This window comes from Channa argus, chromosome 12, assembly GCF_033026475.1.
Source record: "Channa argus isolate prfri chromosome 12, Channa argus male v1.0, whole genome shotgun sequence".
Classification (NCBI taxonomy): Eukaryota; Metazoa; Chordata; class Actinopteri; order Anabantiformes; family Channidae; genus Channa; species Channa argus.
Window position 1 is genome coordinate 2,797,754 of NC_090208.1, and position 20,101 is coordinate 2,817,854.

Below are 20,101 nucleotides of genomic sequence, written 5' to 3' on the forward strand. Positions count from 1 at the left end.
GCAATCAATGTTCGGCCCTGCCTCTTGATTGGTCCGCTTGCCTTCGTGTCACCGGACGTGCCCGCTCTATAGAGTCACCTTGTCCCGTTTGCTGCTGTATTGGGTGGATCGTGCGGCTCAGAGGAACACAGACAGCGGGAATCTAACCGGTGACTCTGCGCCCACTGAGTGACAGGGGGAAACATGGCGGAGGCAAAGCCTAAGACCTCTCCGAAGGCCATAAAGTTCCTGTTCGGAGGTTTGGCCGGGTAGGTGCTGCTGCTAGCTCCCATGCTAACGTGCCAAAGTTAGCGGTCAGGTGTTGTGAGGTAATCTGTTACCCCCCATCAATTCGTGTCCTCTCACAAATCAACCGTAATCATCCGTTAACGGACGATAAGTAACCTGACGTTAACACGAAGTGGGCCGTAACCTAATACGGAGCTCAGCGCTGTGGGGAGCAGTATTTGTGGTGTAAAAAACGGACAGAAAACCGGTGTTATTAAAAATATAGTTGCTGTCTAAGCATCTGTTGAGCTAGCACTGTCCGAGCTGATGTTAGCAGCGTGTTCTGTCTCCTGTGCGCTTTAAGAAACTGTTGTGATGATCAGTGACGACTTCTGTCTGTGGCGACACGGGACTTTGTTTATTGCGAACTGTTCGTGACGGATAAGAGGCGCCACGTTCCTAAACCAATATTAGTCGGTACTGCACCGTTACGGGAAGCTGGGTTTAGTTTAGCTGGTTCGTGAGGTTTGCAGAGTCCCTCTTCTGCTTGGGACAGAACCAGCCTCTCAGGATGCTCGCTGTTTAAGCTCTAATATGTAATTAGGTAATAAACAAGTTTGTGATAATAAGGGTTGAAGGTCAAAGTGAAATAACATGAGGGAATATTGTGTAACATTAAAGAACCAAACATAGAGCTTTCTAAACTGAACCAGTAGTAAAGTGAGAACAATCCTGCTTTAAAACTGGGTCAGGGAACAGATACAGCATGTGTACACACCCAAACCAGGTAACAACAGACAGCAGCTGATGGTTAACATGGTCAAATTGCTCCATTTGGGGCTGAAACTCAAACTAGGTCACATCATAGAAGATCAGAAGAATTATTGTTCCTGCATGAGGTTTGCTGATGCAAAAGCGACGGTAAACAGACCTTGAGCAGTGGATTCAAATTAAACAAAGCTGCAGGTTTGTTGATGTTACGACTGTGGGTTTAATGTCACTAATCACAAAGCGTGAAAACTGTGGTCATTCGTTTATTTTCTTAATGCACCAAAGTAAACAGGGACCAAATGAACCCGTTTGTCAACTGATCAGATGGATCCACAGCTGTCATTCCTGAAAGTGTCATTCACAGATTTTAGTGGTGACAAGCTCAGCGAATTTGGCATGTCAGACAGCTCTGCCCAACACCTTCTGTACACTCACTCAAGAGAGAAATGTCCTGAAGCAAACATCATTAGCTAACATCAGATGTCCACTGAATTTAGTGCTACAGGGACCAGGTGAGGTGACAATGGCCAAGTTGGCACGTTACAGCTCCTGGGGGGTCCAAGGCTGTTCCAGCTCTCCAGTGAGTTGTGGGTCTACCCCGGTGCTGATGATGGTGGTGTCTGATGAGCTGTCCAATCTCTGTGCCCTGTCTCTAAGGCTGAGCCCAGCCATCCTTTTAGACCCGCTGATAGTTTAAAGCAAGATTCTCCTGTGTGTCAGTGTTAACGTCCTAAGTCAACAAGAACCAGCACGTGATGAATGCTGCATCTGAATCAGGAACACACGGTGACTTGGATCAGATAAATGATGATCGGCACAGGACTGGAACCTGGATGGACTTGGAGGTGTTGTAACACCAGCCTTAAGTCTAAGGCCTTTTTTTGCACCTTGTAATTTAATTTGGTTTGTTATTAATTCAGTCGCGTGCAGACACCCTGACATGGCTTTCTGTCTGTGCAGCAGCTGCATGGCTATCTTTTAAATGTCACGACCTCCACAGAGTCGGGCACGTCCTTCAAGGACCGTGCACGAGGCAGTGAACATGTCCAGAGGCAAGACGGACAGCTGCTGGTGTCCCACTGACTCAGTTTGTGCCCGACAACACCTTTCAGTTTCATTGTGTGACCTAAGTTGATGCAGCTCCTGAGTGAATTGGTTTCAACCTTATCACCTGTCTTTCTTCCTGCTTACCTCTGTAAAGTTACAGCAGCACCTATCTAAATGTTATGTTGTACCTGCCTGTGCAGGATGGGGGCAACGGTCTTTGTGCAGCCGTTGGACCTGGTGAAGAACAGGATGCAGCTGAGTGGTCAAGGAACTAAGGCTAAAGAGTATAAAACCAGCTTCCATGCTTTGATCTCCATCCTGAGGAATGAGGGAGTCCGAGGCATCTACACCGGGTATCTACCGTTTCGTATGCCAGTTAGTTTCTCTAACATGTACACCGTGTAAATAACACATCACTTAACTTTGACTACTTCATCGCATAATTCTGACGCTTCATTTACCCAAACAGTTCATCTAATGCTTCACATAACAAGTAATCTAGCACTAATTAACCCTTCAAATAACCCTTTGATTTTTTAATTTCCGTTTACGTTTTCTTAATTTACTTAATCCTTCACTTTCTGTCTGCAACTTCACCTGACTGTTCATATGTGAGCCTCGAGTTAACATGTAAACTAAGGCTTTATCAACCTCTTCATAACGGTTCAGGCACTGTGATTTACCACTTCGTTCGTTGTTTATGTGTTAAAAATAAAGTTTTTATGGGTCAGTCTGTCAGCAGGTTTGTTGCGTCAGGCGACCTACACAACGACTCGTCTGGGAATCTACACCATCCTGTTTGAGAAGATGACCAGTGCTGATGGGCGGCCTCCAAACTTCCTTCTCAAGGTACTACAGAAAAAGATACAGTTTTTAATTTCGAAAACTGAACAGATTTTACTGCAGAAAACATAGTAATTGTTAAAAAAGTCTCTATAAACCAAAAGCGTTTGAAGTTTAATTTGGTAGGTGAGTACTGCCACAGTTTACAGTACCTGCATCTTCCCCTTCAGGCGGTGATTGGTATGACAGCTGGAGCTACAGGAGCATTTGTGGGGACACCAGCAGAGGTCTCGCTGATCCGGATGACGGCTGATGGACGGTGTGTTTCCATCCCCCGTGTGTGTAAACCCTGTTTTTTTGTTTTTTTTAGCAGAACATTTTGGTAACAAAGTGTCTCTGTGTGGGTCTCCAGGCTTCCTCCAGACCAGAGAAGAGGTTACACCAATGTTTTTAACGCTCTGGCTCGAATTACCAGGGAAGAAGGACTCACCACACTGTGGAGGGTGAGCCGGGTTTGTTTTTTCTTTCCCTGTAGAACCAAAATTATTAGTTGATCAACTAAATAGGCAAAGAACATTATGATCAATCATCCAGTCATTTATTTAATTATTAACTCTGTCTGTGATAATAGAGCCTCAACACTGCCGCACCATTAATAAATCATACATTTTCAATTCAAATTGTTGTTTTCAAAATGTTGAAATTTGGTGGTTGGAAAAGTGTGACACATTCTCATGTCTTTGAACGTTACATTAAGTGTTCATTAGAGAAACTGTGGTGCCTGTGTGTTTGTTACAGGGGTGTATTCCCACCATGGCTCGAGCGGTGGTGGTGAACGCAGCTCAGCTGGCCTCATACTCTCAGTCCAAACAGGCGCTGCTAGACTCAGGTGCACTTTAAACCCACTAAACAAGGCTACTAAACACAAAGTGGCCACGGGTGTAACATGCTTTGTTTTCTGTTTGCAGGGTATTTTAGGGATGATATTCTGTGTCACTTCTGTGCCAGTATGATCAGTGGTCTGGTCACCACCGCAGCCTCTATGCCCGTCGACATCGTTAAGACCAGGTGAGAATCCACACTGAACTGAACTGGTTTTCAGCAGGAGAATCATGAGGTCTCTCTCATGGGTGTTAACAAATACCTTTTCGTTTTATAAGGCTTTAAATGTTCACAGGGAAACAAGAAATGTTTAGTGACAGGGAGTTGAATGTTTTTTGAAAGGTCTACACCAAACTAAGAAAACAGAAAATCCACTTAAAAAAATGCATCAAAACCTCCAAAATCAGAACAAGTTGTGGTTAAAGTGTTTTCTGAACGAAGCTGGACGGAGAAAAAGGGATGACTGACTCTGTTTTCTGTGTTTGTGTCAGGATTCAGAACATGAGGATGATCGACGGAAAGCCAGAATATAAAAATGGTTTGGTGAGTTTAATCAAAAGCCTCCATCTTCTCATCCTGTCAGATTGAATAAGTTTGAAACTTAACAAAATACAGTTTACACCACAGTTCAATAAACTGACCTTTAACTTTTGACGTCACTGCTGCAGTTTCATATCTATCATGCTATTGATCAGTGATGATGTGTGTTTGAAGTTCAGTTACTGTGAACTCTGAACCTGTTTTCCTTTCAAATATCAAAAACTTCAGAAATATCAGGACTTTTTCTTATATTTCTACCACATTTATTTTTACAAATAAACTATTCTTTATATATGCAATTCTATTTTAACTTTTTTCTTAAAATTAGATGTTTGATATAATTAATTTCTATTTTCAGTTTATAAGTAATAGTATATAACTATGTGCCAGTCGCAAGTCTGTATAAATGCAGAGGGTTTTATCAGGAAGAGCATCCGACGTAAAACACATGCCAAATTAAATGCGAATCATGACTTTGACGCTGGAAATGACTTCCATACCGGATCGCTCGGGGCCTGGGTTAACAACAACCGCCACTGGTGCTGTTGACCTACAGGGTCCCGGTGGGAATTGGGCTACTGTTGGTTGAAGAAGAAGAGGAGGAAGGTGTGTTCGTAGGCAGAGAGAGAAGAGGAAAGCTAAGAATGTAGGACTGACAGTGGGGACTTTGAATGTTGGTACTATGACAGGGAAGGCTAGGGAGTTGATCGACATGATGCAGAGAAGGAAGGTGGACATACTGTGTGTCCAGGAGACCAGGTGGAAAGGTAGCAAGGCTAGAAGCTTAGGAGCAGGGTTCAAGTTGTTCTACCATGGGTCAGATAGGAAGAGAAATGGAGTAGGAGTTATACTGAATGAGGAGTTTGTGAGAAATGTTCTAGAGGTGAAAAGAGTATCAGACAGGTTGATGAGTCTGAAGCTGGAAGTTGAAGGAGTGATGTTCAGTGTTGTTAGTGGTTATGAACCACAGGTAGGATGTGAGTTAGAAGAGAAGGAGAAATTCTGGAGTGAGTTAGATGAAGTGATGCAGAGCATCTCCAGAGGTGAGAGAGTGGTGATTGGTGTAGATTTCAATGGACATGTAGGTGAAGGGAACAGAGGTGATGAGACTGTGATGGGCAGGTTTGGTCTTCAGGACAGGAACACAGAAGGACAGATGGTGGTTGACTTTGCAAAGAGGATGGAAATGGCTGTAGTGAACACTTTCTTTCAGAAGAAGCAGGAACACAGGGTGACGTACAAGAGCGGAGGTAGAAGCACTCAGGTGGACGATATCTTGTGTAGACGCTGTAATCTGAAAGAGATCAGTGTCTGTAAAGTGTTGGTAGGGGAGAGTGAGACAGGTAGGAGGGTGCTCGGTGTGTGAAAGCGGACAAGGAGACTTGGTGGTGGAACGAGGAAGTTCAGGAGTGTATACAGAGAAAGAGGTTAGCTAAGAAGAAGTGGGACACTGAGAGGACTGAAGAGAGTAGACAGGAGTACAGGGAGATGCAGCGTAAGGTGAAGGTAGAGGTGGCAAAGGCCAAACAAAGAGCATATGAGGACTTGTATGCTAGGTTGGACACTAAAGAGGGAGAGGTGGATTTGTACAGGTTGGCCAGACAAAGAGATAGAGATGGAAAGGATGTGCAGCAGGTTAGGGTGATTAAAGATAAGGATGGAAATGTATTGACAGGTGCCAGGACTGTGATGGGAAGATGGAAGGAGAACTTTGAAGAGTTGATGAATGAGGAAAATGAAAGGGAACGAAGAGTAGAAGAGGTGACTGGTGTGGAGCAGGAAGTAGCAAAGATTAGTAAGAGTGAAGTGAGGAGGACGTTGAAGAGGATGAAGAGTGGAAAGGCAGTTGGTCCTGATGACAAACCTAGTTCAGAGGGAGTTACATTGTGTCTTCGTAGATTTAGAAAAAGCGTATGACAGGGTGCAGAGAGAGGAGCTGTGGTATTGTATGAGGACGTCTGGAGCGGCAGAGAAGTATGTTAGAGTGGTGCAGGACATGTATGAGAGCTGTAAGACAGTGGTGAGGTGCTGTAGGTGTGATAGAGGAGCTCAAGGTGGAGGTGGGTCTGCATCAAAGATCAGCTCTGAGCCCCTTCTTGTTTGCTCTGGTGATGGACAGACTGACAGATGAGGTTAGACAGGAATCTCCATGGACTATGATGTTTGCAGATGACATTGTGGTTTGTAGTGAGAGCAGGGAGCAGGTGGAGGAAAATCTAGAGAGGTGGAGGTCTGCTCTGGAAAACAGAGGAATGAAGCTTAGCTGCAGTAAGACAGAATACATGTGTGTGAATGAGAGGGACCCAGGTGGAACAGTGAGGTTACAGGGAGCAGAGGGGAAGAAGGTGCAGGACTTTAAGTACTTAGGGTCAACAGTTCTGGGCAACGGAGAGTGTGGAAAATGTTATTTGCAAAAATGTTTTTGAGATATTCTGCTGTTATTATGATCTCACTAAAAATTAAAACTCTTCCTATAAATGTACTTTTGGTCACTTCTCTGTGTTTTGACATATTTCTGAATTCATTGTTTTCAGCAGCTTTAGTAAACTGATTTTCCGTCTGTCCTCCGTCCTGCAGGAGGTGCTTGTTCGGGTTGTGGGTAAAGAAGGCTTCTTCTCTCTGTGGAAAGGTTTCACTCCATATTACGCTCGACTCGGCCCTCACACTGTCCTCACCTTCATCTTCCTAGAGCAAATGAACCGTCTCTACAAGACCTACGTCCTTGATCGTTAACGAACAACACAAACCTCATCAAGTTTCAGACGTCTTCATAGTTTAAACTTGGAGACAGACTTTAGAGGAGCAGTCCAACTTTCACTGAGATCCTCCTGTTCTTTTGTGTGACAGAAAACGGCTGGATGTCGTAAAACTGTGGACTGTTCCTTTAAAACAAACCCAGATAAGAGTTCAAGAGATTCATCGCAGCTCAGTTTTAAAACAGGACTGTACCAAGTGACAGGTTTGACATGGGACGGTCCAACTGTGCACACGCTGTTTTAGATTAAATTCTTTTTCTAAAAGAGAATGGAAAACTTTAATTCAGACATCATTAATTGATCACGGATTAATGAGTCTTATTTGTAAGATTATGAAGCCCACGCATCCTCCCGACCTCAACACACACAGCATCATGGGTTGGAACAGTAGCCATGGTTACAGCTTCTGACGAAGTTATGGATGAATAAAGTTTTGAGCCTCGGTGTGTTTTTGTGTTGCTCTGTGTTTGTGAATAAAACATCCTCATCTCCACGTGTCCTCTCGTACTTTTTATCAGAATACACCTCTTTTAATCAAAATACTTTATACTTGTATTACTTCTTTGTCCAGGTTTTTTTTAGTTATTGAAATGTGTCCACTGAAATTCTTTTTTTTAGAGCTTATTAAAACACCTTCCTCTGTAGACATTTTTTACAGTGCTGTGCAGAGCTGTTACAATTTGCTCATATTAATATTTTTTAAATACAATTTTTCTCTTCCAGTTATGAATCTTATATATTCTCAGTTTTTACCCAAAATGTGAAGAATTTTCTCTATTGTAGATATAATGTCAACATTTTACCAAATATTACAGTTAAACATATTGTATTTTTTTTGTTTAACGTGACCGTTTTCCTATAACGATGACAATTCTCTATTTTTTTTTTTTTTATTAAATTAGGACTTCAAGGCAGTTTTTCTTTCTCTTAAAATAATTTGGAATTTTAAAAAGATGCTTTTACTCAAAACATTGCATGTTTATTTTTTTAAGTTGTTCAACTTTTTATTTTTTCAAAACTACACATTCTTTGTATTAAAATATACATTTATTCAAGTCATAGGTTTCATGTGTGTGTGTGAGCTCATGAAATGGAAATAAAACCGAACATCGCTATAATTAATTAACTAATGCATAATTTCCGTCATGGGACAAACATTTGTACCTTCCCACAGCAGCTGTTTGACCCACATGTTGTAGCTTCATGTCTCCAGCAGGAGGCGAAATACAACACTATGTGGACAAAAGTAATTGGACAGAACTTTTTTCCTCTATTTTGGGGGGATAGACAGACAATGAATCCAATTAAACTGTGTGTTTTCAGAGTCACTCTGTCAAAAGTGACAAGAGTGAAGGATAATTTGAAGTAGCTTTGACTTTTAAACACAGACACGGTCTTTTAGCTCAGCTCTGTGACTCTAGATGCAAACATGTTCATTTTAAACACTTTAATCTGAGGCCCATGTTAATAGCATCCTGATTTGTATTGCAGAGACGGCCTGAACCAAAGTATTTAACTTAGATCAGCCAACACAAACTTGATCACCCTGTTCATAGAAACAGATAAAGTTGATTTCAGTCATACTGGTCCTGAATTAGTTTGGAATGTTTGTTGTGTGTAAGTGTTTGTTAACTCTGTGCTTTGCTGCTTTTAAATATGCACAGATTTGCATTACAAACAAAATTACAAACAGGCAGAAACGGTTCTACTGGTTGGACCTGTTATATTTTAATATGCACATCTAATTATTTACATTCAGTGTTTGTCTTAACATAACCGCAGAGGCTTTTCACACATGTAAACCAGCCTACTGCTGCTAACTGCATGGTTTGTTAGGGAGTAAACGTAATGCATGTGGATTTTTAAAGCTGAATAGTCAGAAATCAGGTTTTCAAAGTGTTTCTTACCTAAATCAGCACATGAATGAAACAGAAGAAAACCTGATAATTGCAGATTTCTGCAGAAACTTTATTTCTGAGACACATGTGGAACAAACGTACTTGGTACTTTAACTTCAGCAGAGAATCTAAAACGGTGTTTTTACTTTATCACTCATGCTGTTAGTTGAATACTGACTGTGTGTAATTTTCCACCTCTGTGCCACCATGAAACCCTTTCATGCGTCTTCCTGCTTCATGTGCAAGACTAAATATCCCCCCCCTGCATCGAAAGGTTTCACTGAAGTAAAGTTCTTCTTTGTCAGTACCTAATATGTTTAGGGCTCAAGCCCAGATCGATTCAACCCCCACCCTGTGAAAAAGGGATGAAATCCCACTGTGTTAGAAGACAGACTTGAGAAACGTTGTCTCATGTTGTAACATCACACTGTCCTGTTGCGTTTTGGTGTTGAGCAGTTCTCAAACATTCATAGCAACATGTGTAAAGCCTTTAATCACCGAGGCTTCTGAAGTGAGCATGAAGTTATGGTGCTGTGGACTCCCTGATGTCAAAGACAGTCATCACAAAGATGTATTGAGGGGATGTTGATGTGATTGTGTGAGCACAGGAAATCGAAGTGTGTGGCAGGAAGTGGGTGGGGTGACACCGATAAAAACATATGCATTATAAGAACATCTCATTAGAAAACAGTGTGTTTCGAGCTGCACGCTTTGTGCCTTTCCTTATAAGGACACACACTGAGTTTTTATTGATTAAAATGTGACAGAGAGAGGAACCACTTCCTTTTCTGTTGTTCAGCTCCTTTCGACTTGACTCATGAAATGAAAGCTTGCCGTTACTGAGGAAGTTTGCTATCATCCAAACCTCACTTCAACTTAAAGAAAAAAAGCCCAGTTCAAAGGTTCTTTGGGCCAAACACATTTCTGAGTTAATATCAACTGCAACAAAAGCTGAAACTCCCAAACTTCAAATGGTCAGTGATTCAATAAACACAAAGGGTCAGAGAAACGTCCACAAACACATCAACCTTTAATGAACCCTTCAAAGTTTTCTCTGTTTCTGCATGAACACGATTTTAACGTCTTAAATGTTCAAATATTTGCATGTGGCAAAAGTATGTTAATCATTCATTGATCAGATTCTGGAGTAACAGTTGTATATTTGTCTCTGAGATGTAGTGAAGTCAAATCAGCTGTTAACTCCCAGCCTGAGGATCTGAGATTTGGACTGAAGTATTTTTTTATTTTTAATTAGTGCAATGTTTGTAGTAATGTTAGCAATTTGTGACTTTGTGTTGCAAAGTGCACTATAGGAACCACCTCACAGTACATGAAGTAAGTAACACATCATCTACAGACACAGACCGTGTGTGTGAGTGTGTTTTCCCCAGGGTACACATACTGTGGATGGTGTAGATGGTGGCTTGTATAAACTCGTCGGTCGGAGCCACCACACCTTTCTTCCTCCTCACCTACAGATCAGAGCCGACCGATCGCTCTTGCATGTTACACATTCTACTCAAACCTGCCCTGGGGTCAAAGGTCAGCACCATACCCGGCTCTGTCCAGACTAAGGGGGTTTTAGAGCTACTGAGACTGCACCTCTCATGACCACAGTTGTTGATACTACTTCCTATACAGCTGGGGACTATTGTTACTCTCACTAGTACTCGTTGGAATTAGCATTACTCTACCTCTACTGCATATTCTGCCACTACTCATGTTACTACTGCTACTACTGCCCCAACAGCTACTGAAACAGTGATGTTTGTTGTGCAGTTTTTCCACCACATGTACTAAAACAACACCTACAACTACTCCTTACTGCTACTGGGACAGCCGACGCTCACAAGGAGTCACCCAAAAACAGTGGGATCAGCGGTTCAATGCCCCCCTCCTCCTGTATTTGTCAGCTGCTGCCATCAGTGTGTGAATTTTTTGTTGCTGTACTAGTGTTGCTGCAGTAACAAATACTGTTGTCAGTATTTTGTAGTTGAAGTACCAGCTGAGGCAGCAGTATGAAATGTTTAAGTGGTGTCTGTCTGAAGGCAGCGGTGAGTTGGGCGACCATGTTTTGACATGTCTCGGAGACAGTATCAGCCTCCTGACATCCGCAGGTCTAAACTGGCTCAGGTATGTGTGTGTGCTGAGGAATGCAGCGTGTGTGAGCAGAGCAGGAACACTCTTCACCAGACAAGAACTTTTGCAGAAACACAATATGTATGATTTCAGCTTCCACATCAAACGTCTCTAAAACTCTCACCCGAGTAGCCCACTGTATGAGCTGCTGTCCAAAGGTTCCCCACTGCTGGACTGCAAGTCCCATGATGCACTGCAGGTACCAGGCTGGGGCGCGGCAGTGCCCGAGGATGGATTAGTGAATGGGCGTATCGCCAACACCCACTGTGTTACTGACCTAACATTTACTCTGTGATGCAAAATGCAAAGAAACTAAACTAAACAAATACAAAAGGTCACAAAGAAGACAAACAGAAAATCCCCATGTAAAAGACAAAACAACTCGAAGATGCATAACTAAAAGGAAACTCACACTGTTTACAAAGGTACATGGGACAGTGACACACAAATACAAAAACAATTCCAAAGATCAATACAAAAATACAATAAACAACTACAAAAATAGGGCAACACAACATAACTGCAAAGAGGCACAAAATGAGTGAGACATAAAATGATATAGATGGCAACTAAAAAGACACGGCTACAAAGAGACAAAACAACTACAAAGGCCCATAACTACGATAGGAGACAAAATTACTGCAAAGACAAATACTACAAAGTTAATACAAAGAGATGGGAAATTACCACAAAAAGAAATAAGGACAGAACAAAGATACAAAACAGTTGTTTTTAGTTCTGAGTCTGTTTTGGACTGTGGGTCTCTCTTCAATGTCAGAGGGGTTAAGAGCTTGTGGGACCTGCTGTATGAAAACCCCTCCACAGACGCAGCTACAACGACTTCAGTCGGTGTTGACATGAACCAAAACGAGTTTAGAGGAAGTGGTTTGTGTGGAAACCAACAGCAGCTTCCTGATCAGAGTCCTACATACAAGCAGTTCAAGTTCTTTTTCTCACAGAAACCTTTGTCTGTGCACTTATCCTGAGTCTGACTGAATATAAACTCTAAGTAGACTGAATGTAGACTGACTGTAGCAACTTCAGTCCTGTTGTCACTTCCCATTTTTCTGTCAGAAAGATCAGCACCTTTCAGACTGGATTCGTTTCTGCAGAAGAGGTTATATTGATTTGCACTGTGGATTTGAAGTCAAGCATGAAGCATTGTTCATCAGGGATAATTGCAGAGCTGATTGACTGTTTATTAGCTTGTCCCTGGACGGTCATTGTCCATCACGGCTCAGCGGTGGGGACAGCAGGTGTCTGCGTTCCTCTACAGATCGAGGTGTCAGGGATTTCCTTAACTGAACCTTTACTCAGGTTCAGTAAAAAAATTAGATTCATGTTAGAATCAGGTTTGAGCTTATTTAAGGTTCTGTAAAGAATCAGGTTCAGTTTAGAATCGTGTTTTGAATCGAACCCAGACAGAAAAGGTTGACGTTAGGTTCAAGCTTGAGTTTGAACTAGGTTTAAAAAGAATCAGGTTCAGGTTAGAATCAGGCTTAGGTCAGAAAAAGCCTGATTAAAGACCAAGGTTAGGAATCAGGTTTGAGTAAGAACTAGGTGCAGTAAAGACTCAGGTTCAGGAAAGAATCAGATGTGAGGTAGAACGATGCTCAATAAAGAATTGGATTTAGGTAAGAGTTGGGTTTGGGGTTAAGCAAGGTTCCAAAAAGACTAAGGGTCAAATAAGAATCAGACATACCAAGAGACAGAACCACGGACATCCAGAATGATAGTGTTAACGACAAAAAATGAACTCAAAACAGTCAAGACATTTCGGCTTTGGACTGTCTGCTCTACCCCAAAGGACAGTTTGAGGGTTCAGATGTAGTTTTAAGGTTTGGGCTACAATTTGATTCGAAGTCAGGCTTTGGACTTACATGAAGTTCTAAAAGTGAGCTTTTCACACAAAGAATGAGTTGAGTTGCTGCTGAACTACATCAGTTCACTGCACACACTTCCCTGTCCTCAACTTCCCAGTCGAGAGACACCAGCAAGCAAGAGAGACACAGAGTGAGGCAAAAAAACAGAGAGAGAGAGACAGAGGGCGAGAGACACACGTTGAGAATGAGCGAGGCGGAAAAGTGCCTGTACCCTGGGAGTGGTCACATGTATAAATGAGGACTCCTCTTCCTTCTTTTTGCATTTGACTTCTTCTCTTTCACATTTCCGAGACTCTACCTGAACAGGTAAGCTGATGTCCCACACACACACACAGTGTCTGACTCCACTGGCTCCTTCTGTCCTAACTGTTTGGATTCAGACGTGGTTGTTTTTATTGATTGCTCTGGTTTTTTCTGTCTGTTATTGCTCAGAATGTCGTGGCAGTCGTACGTTGATAATATTATGACGCCGGACGCGAGCGGGGTGTGCCCGGTCCGGGCTGCGGCCATCTGTGGGTTTAAGCAAGGATGCAGTGTCTGGGCCAGCAGCGGACTGAACGTTACGGTAAGAGGACACACACACACACACACGTTCCCGCAGGAAAAACCTGCGCAAACACTTCACTTCTCGGGCTCAGAATGAGCCGTAAGAAACACTTATGTCACTGTAAACCTTCACGCATTCGCTGTGACACATTTGGTTAAAAAAAAAGGACTTTTTGTCAGACTCAAGGAAGAGACTTCTTAAAAAAAAAAAAAAAAAAAAAAAAAAAGTTCCGTCAGCGGGATGTGACAACTTCCTCATTGTAAAACACCTGCAGCTGTGGTGCATTTGAGCAGAGCAGCTAAAGGAGTTTTTCTCCCCCCAAAAATGTATTTAATGTATCATCTTAGCTATTCAAACAACCTTTTTATAGCTCTGATTTTGGTGGTTTTCAAGTAACAAACCATGATTGAAAGAAATGCTCGGTAACAGGTGACATCATCAGAGGAACGGTCGCCCCATTGGCTGATTTAAAAAATGACCATTTCAATGTTTCTTGGCTTTTAAAACAGATTTTTCTGCTAGTTTTTCTCTTTTTGATGAGCTTTAGGTGTGTTCACTTTTCGCTCAGCTGATTCCCGCTCTGTCAGCGCAGACAGGCGGAGTTGCAGCTGCTGTTGCATTCAGGTGCTGCAGGACAAAGAAGCAGCTGGTGCCATGTTTGCAGCAACTTGCTTCTCTGCAACAAAAAGTTAGTTTTGTTCAAAGCAGTGATAAAAATGCCAACTTCCCACTGGTTTCATCATCAGTTCTGACTCAAGTTCTCAACTCACTCTTCAAGTTCTCTTTTTCTTAATATAAGTTCCAATATTTCACAAATTTAGTCTATTTTTTTTGTATTTAAGAATGTAATTTTACATTGTACTTTTGAGAGATAAATTGTTAATATTTTCTTCTGGCTTTGCACCAGCATCACTTACAGATCAAATGTAATCTCTTTTAAAGTAAAATAAGTACATTCATATTGGAAGAAAAGCCCTGCTGGATCAATTTGGGACAATTTCTTTGCATGATGAGTGTTTCAGTTTCCTGTCAGTTATTATTCATGCCGTTGCTGTAATATGGGCTCTTATCAGTAGTGAACCATTGTATTTGAGATGATGAATAAATTTTCTCTGTGGTTTGGTTGAGAAGCAGCAGTTCTGCATTGTTTCCGTGCATCCCCCCCCCCCCACACACGCTGCAGCCCAAGTGTGGCTTTAATTGCCTTATAAGGTCATGCCTCTCAAAAGAGCGGCAAATACGGGAAGTAGAAATGATCACTTCTTGTTTCTGCCTCACACAGAGAGGTGAGGAGGGTGGGGAAGCTTTGAGATGCTGTTGTAGTTAAGCAATGTAGGAGCTTGTTAGAAGCAAGCATGTTGGTTTGGTTTCTCAGAACCTTCATTCTTCTGAGTGACCACACATGCTGCACACCGACATTCTTAATGCATGTGAAATCATGTGCGTTAACTCTCAGTGCGTTAACTCACAGTGCCAAACACGCTGCCTAAAGCTCTCCACTCTGATTGGCTGGATGGTTTCAGGAAGTGGTTTTGCTTCTGCGAGCAGCAGCTGCGCGTGTGTGTGTGTCATGTCTTAACTTGTCATCCACACATTCTTTCCATCTTTGCTCTTGTTTCTTCCTCTGCAGCTCAGACTCTCTGTAAAGGTGCTTGTGTTTAACACTGATTGTATAGAAACTGCGTCTTTGGATCAACTAGGCTACATGATGGTTTCACTCATGATCTTCCAAGGGAAGTGTGGCATTGTCACTTGTGTTTTGCTGTCTGTGCTACTTTATACTTCTCAATTACAATTTACAGACAAATTTAGCATTTTTTTTTCTTACTGTGCTACAGAAAATAAAGGCTATTACTATACTTTATAACAAAGTATCAGCACCTACAACTGATTACAAGGATGCACAGACCTTACTGTCATCTGGCTGTGCTTCACATGATGACTTTTGAGCTTGATGCTTCATTTGCTTACATGGGAAATTACACATGCTTTTAGGGCTTGTGATAATAACTGACCCTTCACATACTACTTCTCAACTGTTAAACTACTTTATGTTACTGTTATTTAAATGGTGTCAATATTTTATGCAAAAGATTATATACCTTTTGGCAGTTAGAGTTTAGTGACCGCTTTAGCTCAGGTTTAATCTGGTCCGTCTACAGACGATCCCGAAGGCGTTGGCGTAACAGAGTAAGAGTTAAAAGCAGTTTGAATGTCGATAAAGTGAAGCTGAAGTACTGAAAAGGAAATGAGGTGCTAGCATTACTGTGTTCGTCAAACATTTCAGTAGTTAACAACTGAACGTAGTTACATTCTCTGCTTAAAAGTAAGAACTAAAGTCTGTTGAAGCAGCAGAATATAGATGAAGGTTTGCCTTATTAAGTTGCTATGTGACAGTGGAATAACGAACAGTCTGCACCTGCAGTGTTCAGCATCACTCAGCCCGCTTCAGTTTTCTTCGTCATTCATTTTGTTCTTTAGGATGACTGGAAAATAACTATTTTAATAGGGATACATGATTCAATAATATTCCAAATTCAAAAATAAATAACTTGTGTGGTTTTTATAATCTTACAATAAAAGGCTGAACTTTCAGTATGAATTACCAAAAGTTTACATTGGTTAAATGCTAATATTGGACCATTTCCCGGAGCCCAGTTGAATCTGTCTTGTTTTGTTGAACTACCTAGTCCAGAACCTAAATATCTCCAGCAATATAAAAGGAGCAAATGAGCTGCAACCTGAAATGTTTGCTTGTAAAACAACTATGCAACTAATCACTTGTAACAATAGTTGCCGATTATTTTTCTTTGGACAACAAATCAGTGAACTGACTGGTTTCAGCTGTAAGACAGTCCCAGTGCCGGCAGAGAGTCATCAAACACATTGAAACGACAATCAGTCAAACCTTCACGCTTTGATTTAAAGTCCAGAGGAAGCACAGCCTGAAACTACAGAGCCCCCTACTTTAACTTGTGCTGCCCACAGACATGTACAAACACAATTTTTGTTTTTGTGCAAATTTAAACCTAAGAAAAGCTATGTTGAGAAAATTTGTAGTAGCTGCTTTTGTGTAGTTGTAGTTGAATGTTGTTTGTTAAATACTTTCTACTTGGCTGTAAATGAAAGTGAACAACTTTAAATGGAGGCAGATGATTTGCTGCGGTGAACCTGAAAGGAAAAGATTTTTATGTAAATTTGATGGTGTGTAGGTGATATATTTTAATAATTGCTAAAAATGTTTTCTCTGTTTGTTTCTCCACCAGCCAGAGGAAATTAAGGCCCTGAGTGGAGACAGTAAGATTTTCGCCCAGTGCGGCCCTAAAATTGGAGGGGTCAAGTGCAGGATGCTGCGAGACAACAAGGAAACTGATGGTATGTTTAGCATCGATTTCAAGACTTCAGCAGATGCCGAGGGAAACACCTACAGTGTATGTGTTGGCTTTACCCACACAGGTAAGAACACCTGGTTTAAATATATTCCCCTGTTTGTGTTTTTGTGATTGTCACCTTTCGGTACTGTGTGGTTTATTTCTTTAGTTATCAGTGTTTTACAGCACGTGGAACAACCTCTGGTGTTTTAAATGTAAGCATAAATGGGGTTCAGGGCAAACATGCATCATTAGTAAAACATAGTATTATATTAAAGATGAATAATTTTGCTGATCAGTTAGTGTTTTAAAATAGTTCCTGGACCACTGGGTTGGGATGCAGAAGGCCTTGGGTTCGAACTTCCCCCCACCAGGTGTGGCCCCGCCTAGCCACCGGGGGTCACCTTTGTACCAGCCCTAAGGCCAGATTTAAAAAAAAAAAAAAAAAAAAAAAAAGGGGAAGGTTGCAGCAGGAAGGGCATCCTATGTAAAAACTCATGCAAAATCAACATGTGGAATGTGCTCCAACGTGGCAACAAGGCCAAGCCAAAAGCCATCGTCTTTTTATAAAGGTTAACATTTATCATTTGTTTTATTAACAAATGTGTGACCTGTTCAGAGAAATGTCCCCTCATGATGAATCCACAGTGGAGTATTAGCATGAATATTTTTTCATTTTGCTGCTGGGGATGGGCTGAGGGGGGTTCAGTGTCTTGCCCAGGGACACTTTGACACGTGGTTGGGAGGAGCGGGGCGCAAAGCTCCGACCCTATGGTCAGTGGGCAGCCACTGCCCCAAGTTGAACAATTAATATTAACATTATGTACAATAACTTGTTCTCAATCAAATGGAAAACATTACAGTGGATGTGTCATAATACATAAAACGTTTTAAGGATTTTGTTTGGTCATCGCATGTTAGCTCACAGTGTGACTGTTAGCATAGCTGTACACTATTTCTATTTTTTCTTTCTTTATTAAGAACTAGAAATGTCTATAAAAAATAAAACTTGGACTTTCATGTCTCCACAGCTTTAATCATCGCTATGGGCACAAAAGAAGCCTCTGGAGGGCAGATTTCCTCCAAGCTCTACAGCATAATTAGCTACCTGCGGGGTGCCGGCATGTAGGCTAACACGGGATGTCCAACCTCCCCCCTCTGTACCCACCTTTCAAGACGGCCGCCGTTCTGTCTCCCTCTGCATATCAAGTCAAAGGAACACCTGCTGTTCTGAGCTTCTTTAGTTTTTGACAGAGTACACCTGATGGCAGGTATCAACTGTCATCAGGGCTAAATAAAGTTTTTAAAGTTTTATTCACATTACACATTAAAATGTGTTGAAGTGTGGTCATCTGGGACCTGACATGACCTTAGGGTCCAGAGTTATCATTTTTACAGTGGAAGAGAATGAAAATAAAATCACAACTCTGTAAAGGAAAAAACACACTCTGAAAAATAAAGAGACCAAAAAGTTTATTCTGAAAAACTGACTCTGTTTTCATTGAAGCCGAAACACTTTACTACAGCTCACTATTACTACCACCATTATATTTACTACTTTACAATTATGCAACTGCCATATTACTACATCACCTGTACTGCTGGGACTATGGCTGCTCATAGTACTCGTACTGTTTATACAACCACTAACTTTACTTTTACAAATGCTACTGCACAGTTACATTAGTATTAATATTATTCCTGTTAAAACTATTACTTCTACTGCTAATACTACTATGCAGTCTCAAATATACTAATCCCACTACTGTTATAACTGCTGCTACTAGTAGTAAACAATAATACTCCTACATTTAATACCCTAATGTGTTAGTACCACACTAACACTGCTCTTACTACTGCTAGTACTAATATACCACTACTAGCCACTGCCACTAATATTGGCACCTCCATTACTAGTGAGGCTGCTGCTACAATCACTGTTATCACCACTAATTATACTAATACAACTAATACTATTACTAATATTAGAATTACTATGTCTAATCTGTACTGCAACTATTGTTACTACTATGATGATGATCACTTAACACAAATGCTTTTATAAATGGTACTGCCACTACTTTATAACTAGTAGTAATGTTACAACCATCCATGCTGCTGCTACTAGTAGTATTATCACTATAATAATGCTGCTTCTGTCATAACTACCACTACTATAACTTTTACTATTGCTACTAATGCCACTGCATTTTCTGTAAGTGCAGTATACTGCTCCATTTAATAAGTACTACCTCCACAACTGGACTAATACAACTACCGCAGCATGTTGTAGTACACCAGTTACCACATCACCGTGTGTTGTATTCAATAACTTGTGTAGAAATACACAGTACTCTTTGTTCAAATGTGCTTTATTGGTACAGCAGCTTATTAACAGTGGGACCATGCACACATGTAAAGCCTTGTATTTTTCTGCGTACTACAATAATCCAGTCGTGCTTTTGAATGTAAAAGAGTATGTTTAAGGTGAAACCACAACCCCCACCCCCATTCTGTGTTGACCCCCCTACAGCCCCAACACCACCACCACCAAGTCATGAGTGGTTATAATTAGACTGGCTACTGTGTGTCTGCGTGTGTGTGTGTGTAGAACAGTTAAAGGTGAGTGTAAAGGGTACGGTGTCTTGTGTACGTGTACTTGTGTGTGTCAGGGTTACTGCCCTTTGCAGTGAATGCTGAGCCTGTCTCACATTTCCCCTACACATGAACTTTGACCTTCTCTGTGTGTGAGTTAGGGACTGTCTGACTAGTTCCCACCAATCAGAGAACCATCATCCAGTCCAGTCACATTAACACAACCTGACAGAAAACACGGTTACGTAGACACTGAAGTACTGCAACTGCAGTACTCAGATTAGACTAACTTCTCAAAAATCTGTCCTCTGTAGCTTCTATTTCATCCAAAGGAGCAGACACCCACCAGGCTAAGTGAACAAAAGAGTAGGTTGAAGTCACTCAGAATTTATCAAATGTAACTTTTGTGGAAAACAGTAGTAAATAAAATAAATATTATTTATGAAAATAAAGCTGTAAATAGTATACTGCAGACAATAAAGCTGTCTCTGCCCTACTTCTATGCCCCCCTGGAGCCCACTCAAAGTACTATTAGGGGCCCACACTCACCACACACTTTGAGCTGGGGTCAAGCTGCTGGGTAGTTATTAACAGCTACTACTACTGCTTCTATTGCTGTTGTGAAGCTCTAATATGTGCAGTTGATGCAGTGTTACAGCGGGTTACCTGCATATGTTTTGTT

At 41.4% G+C, this 20,101-nt stretch overlaps 2 protein-coding genes across 2 annotated transcripts; both read left to right on the forward strand.

Annotated features, from left to right (window-relative positions):
• Positions 1–42: 42 nt before the first annotated feature.
• Positions 43–7,479, forward strand: slc25a11 (solute carrier family 25 member 11). The gene is made up of 9 exons (XM_067522872.1): positions 43–248; positions 2,226–2,378; positions 2,757–2,874; positions 3,039–3,127; positions 3,221–3,311; positions 3,607–3,697; positions 3,777–3,876; positions 4,182–4,233; positions 6,808–7,479. The coding sequence occupies exons 1-9, from the start codon at positions 184–186 to the stop codon at positions 6,961–6,963; spliced, it is 915 nt and encodes a 304-aa protein (XP_067378973.1). The 5' UTR covers positions 43–183; the 3' UTR covers positions 6,964–7,479.
• Positions 7,480–13,053: 5,574 nt separating this feature from the next.
• Positions 13,054–18,310, forward strand: LOC137137064 (profilin-1-like). Its single transcript, XM_067522950.1, has 4 exons — positions 13,054–13,212; positions 13,339–13,471; positions 16,720–16,909; positions 17,856–18,310. Exons 2-4 carry the CDS (start codon positions 13,340–13,342, stop codon positions 17,951–17,953), a joined length of 420 nt encoding a protein of 139 aa, XP_067379051.1. The 5' UTR covers positions 13,054–13,212; position 13,339; the 3' UTR covers positions 17,954–18,310.
• The last annotated feature ends 1,791 nt before the right edge of the window (positions 18,311–20,101 follow it).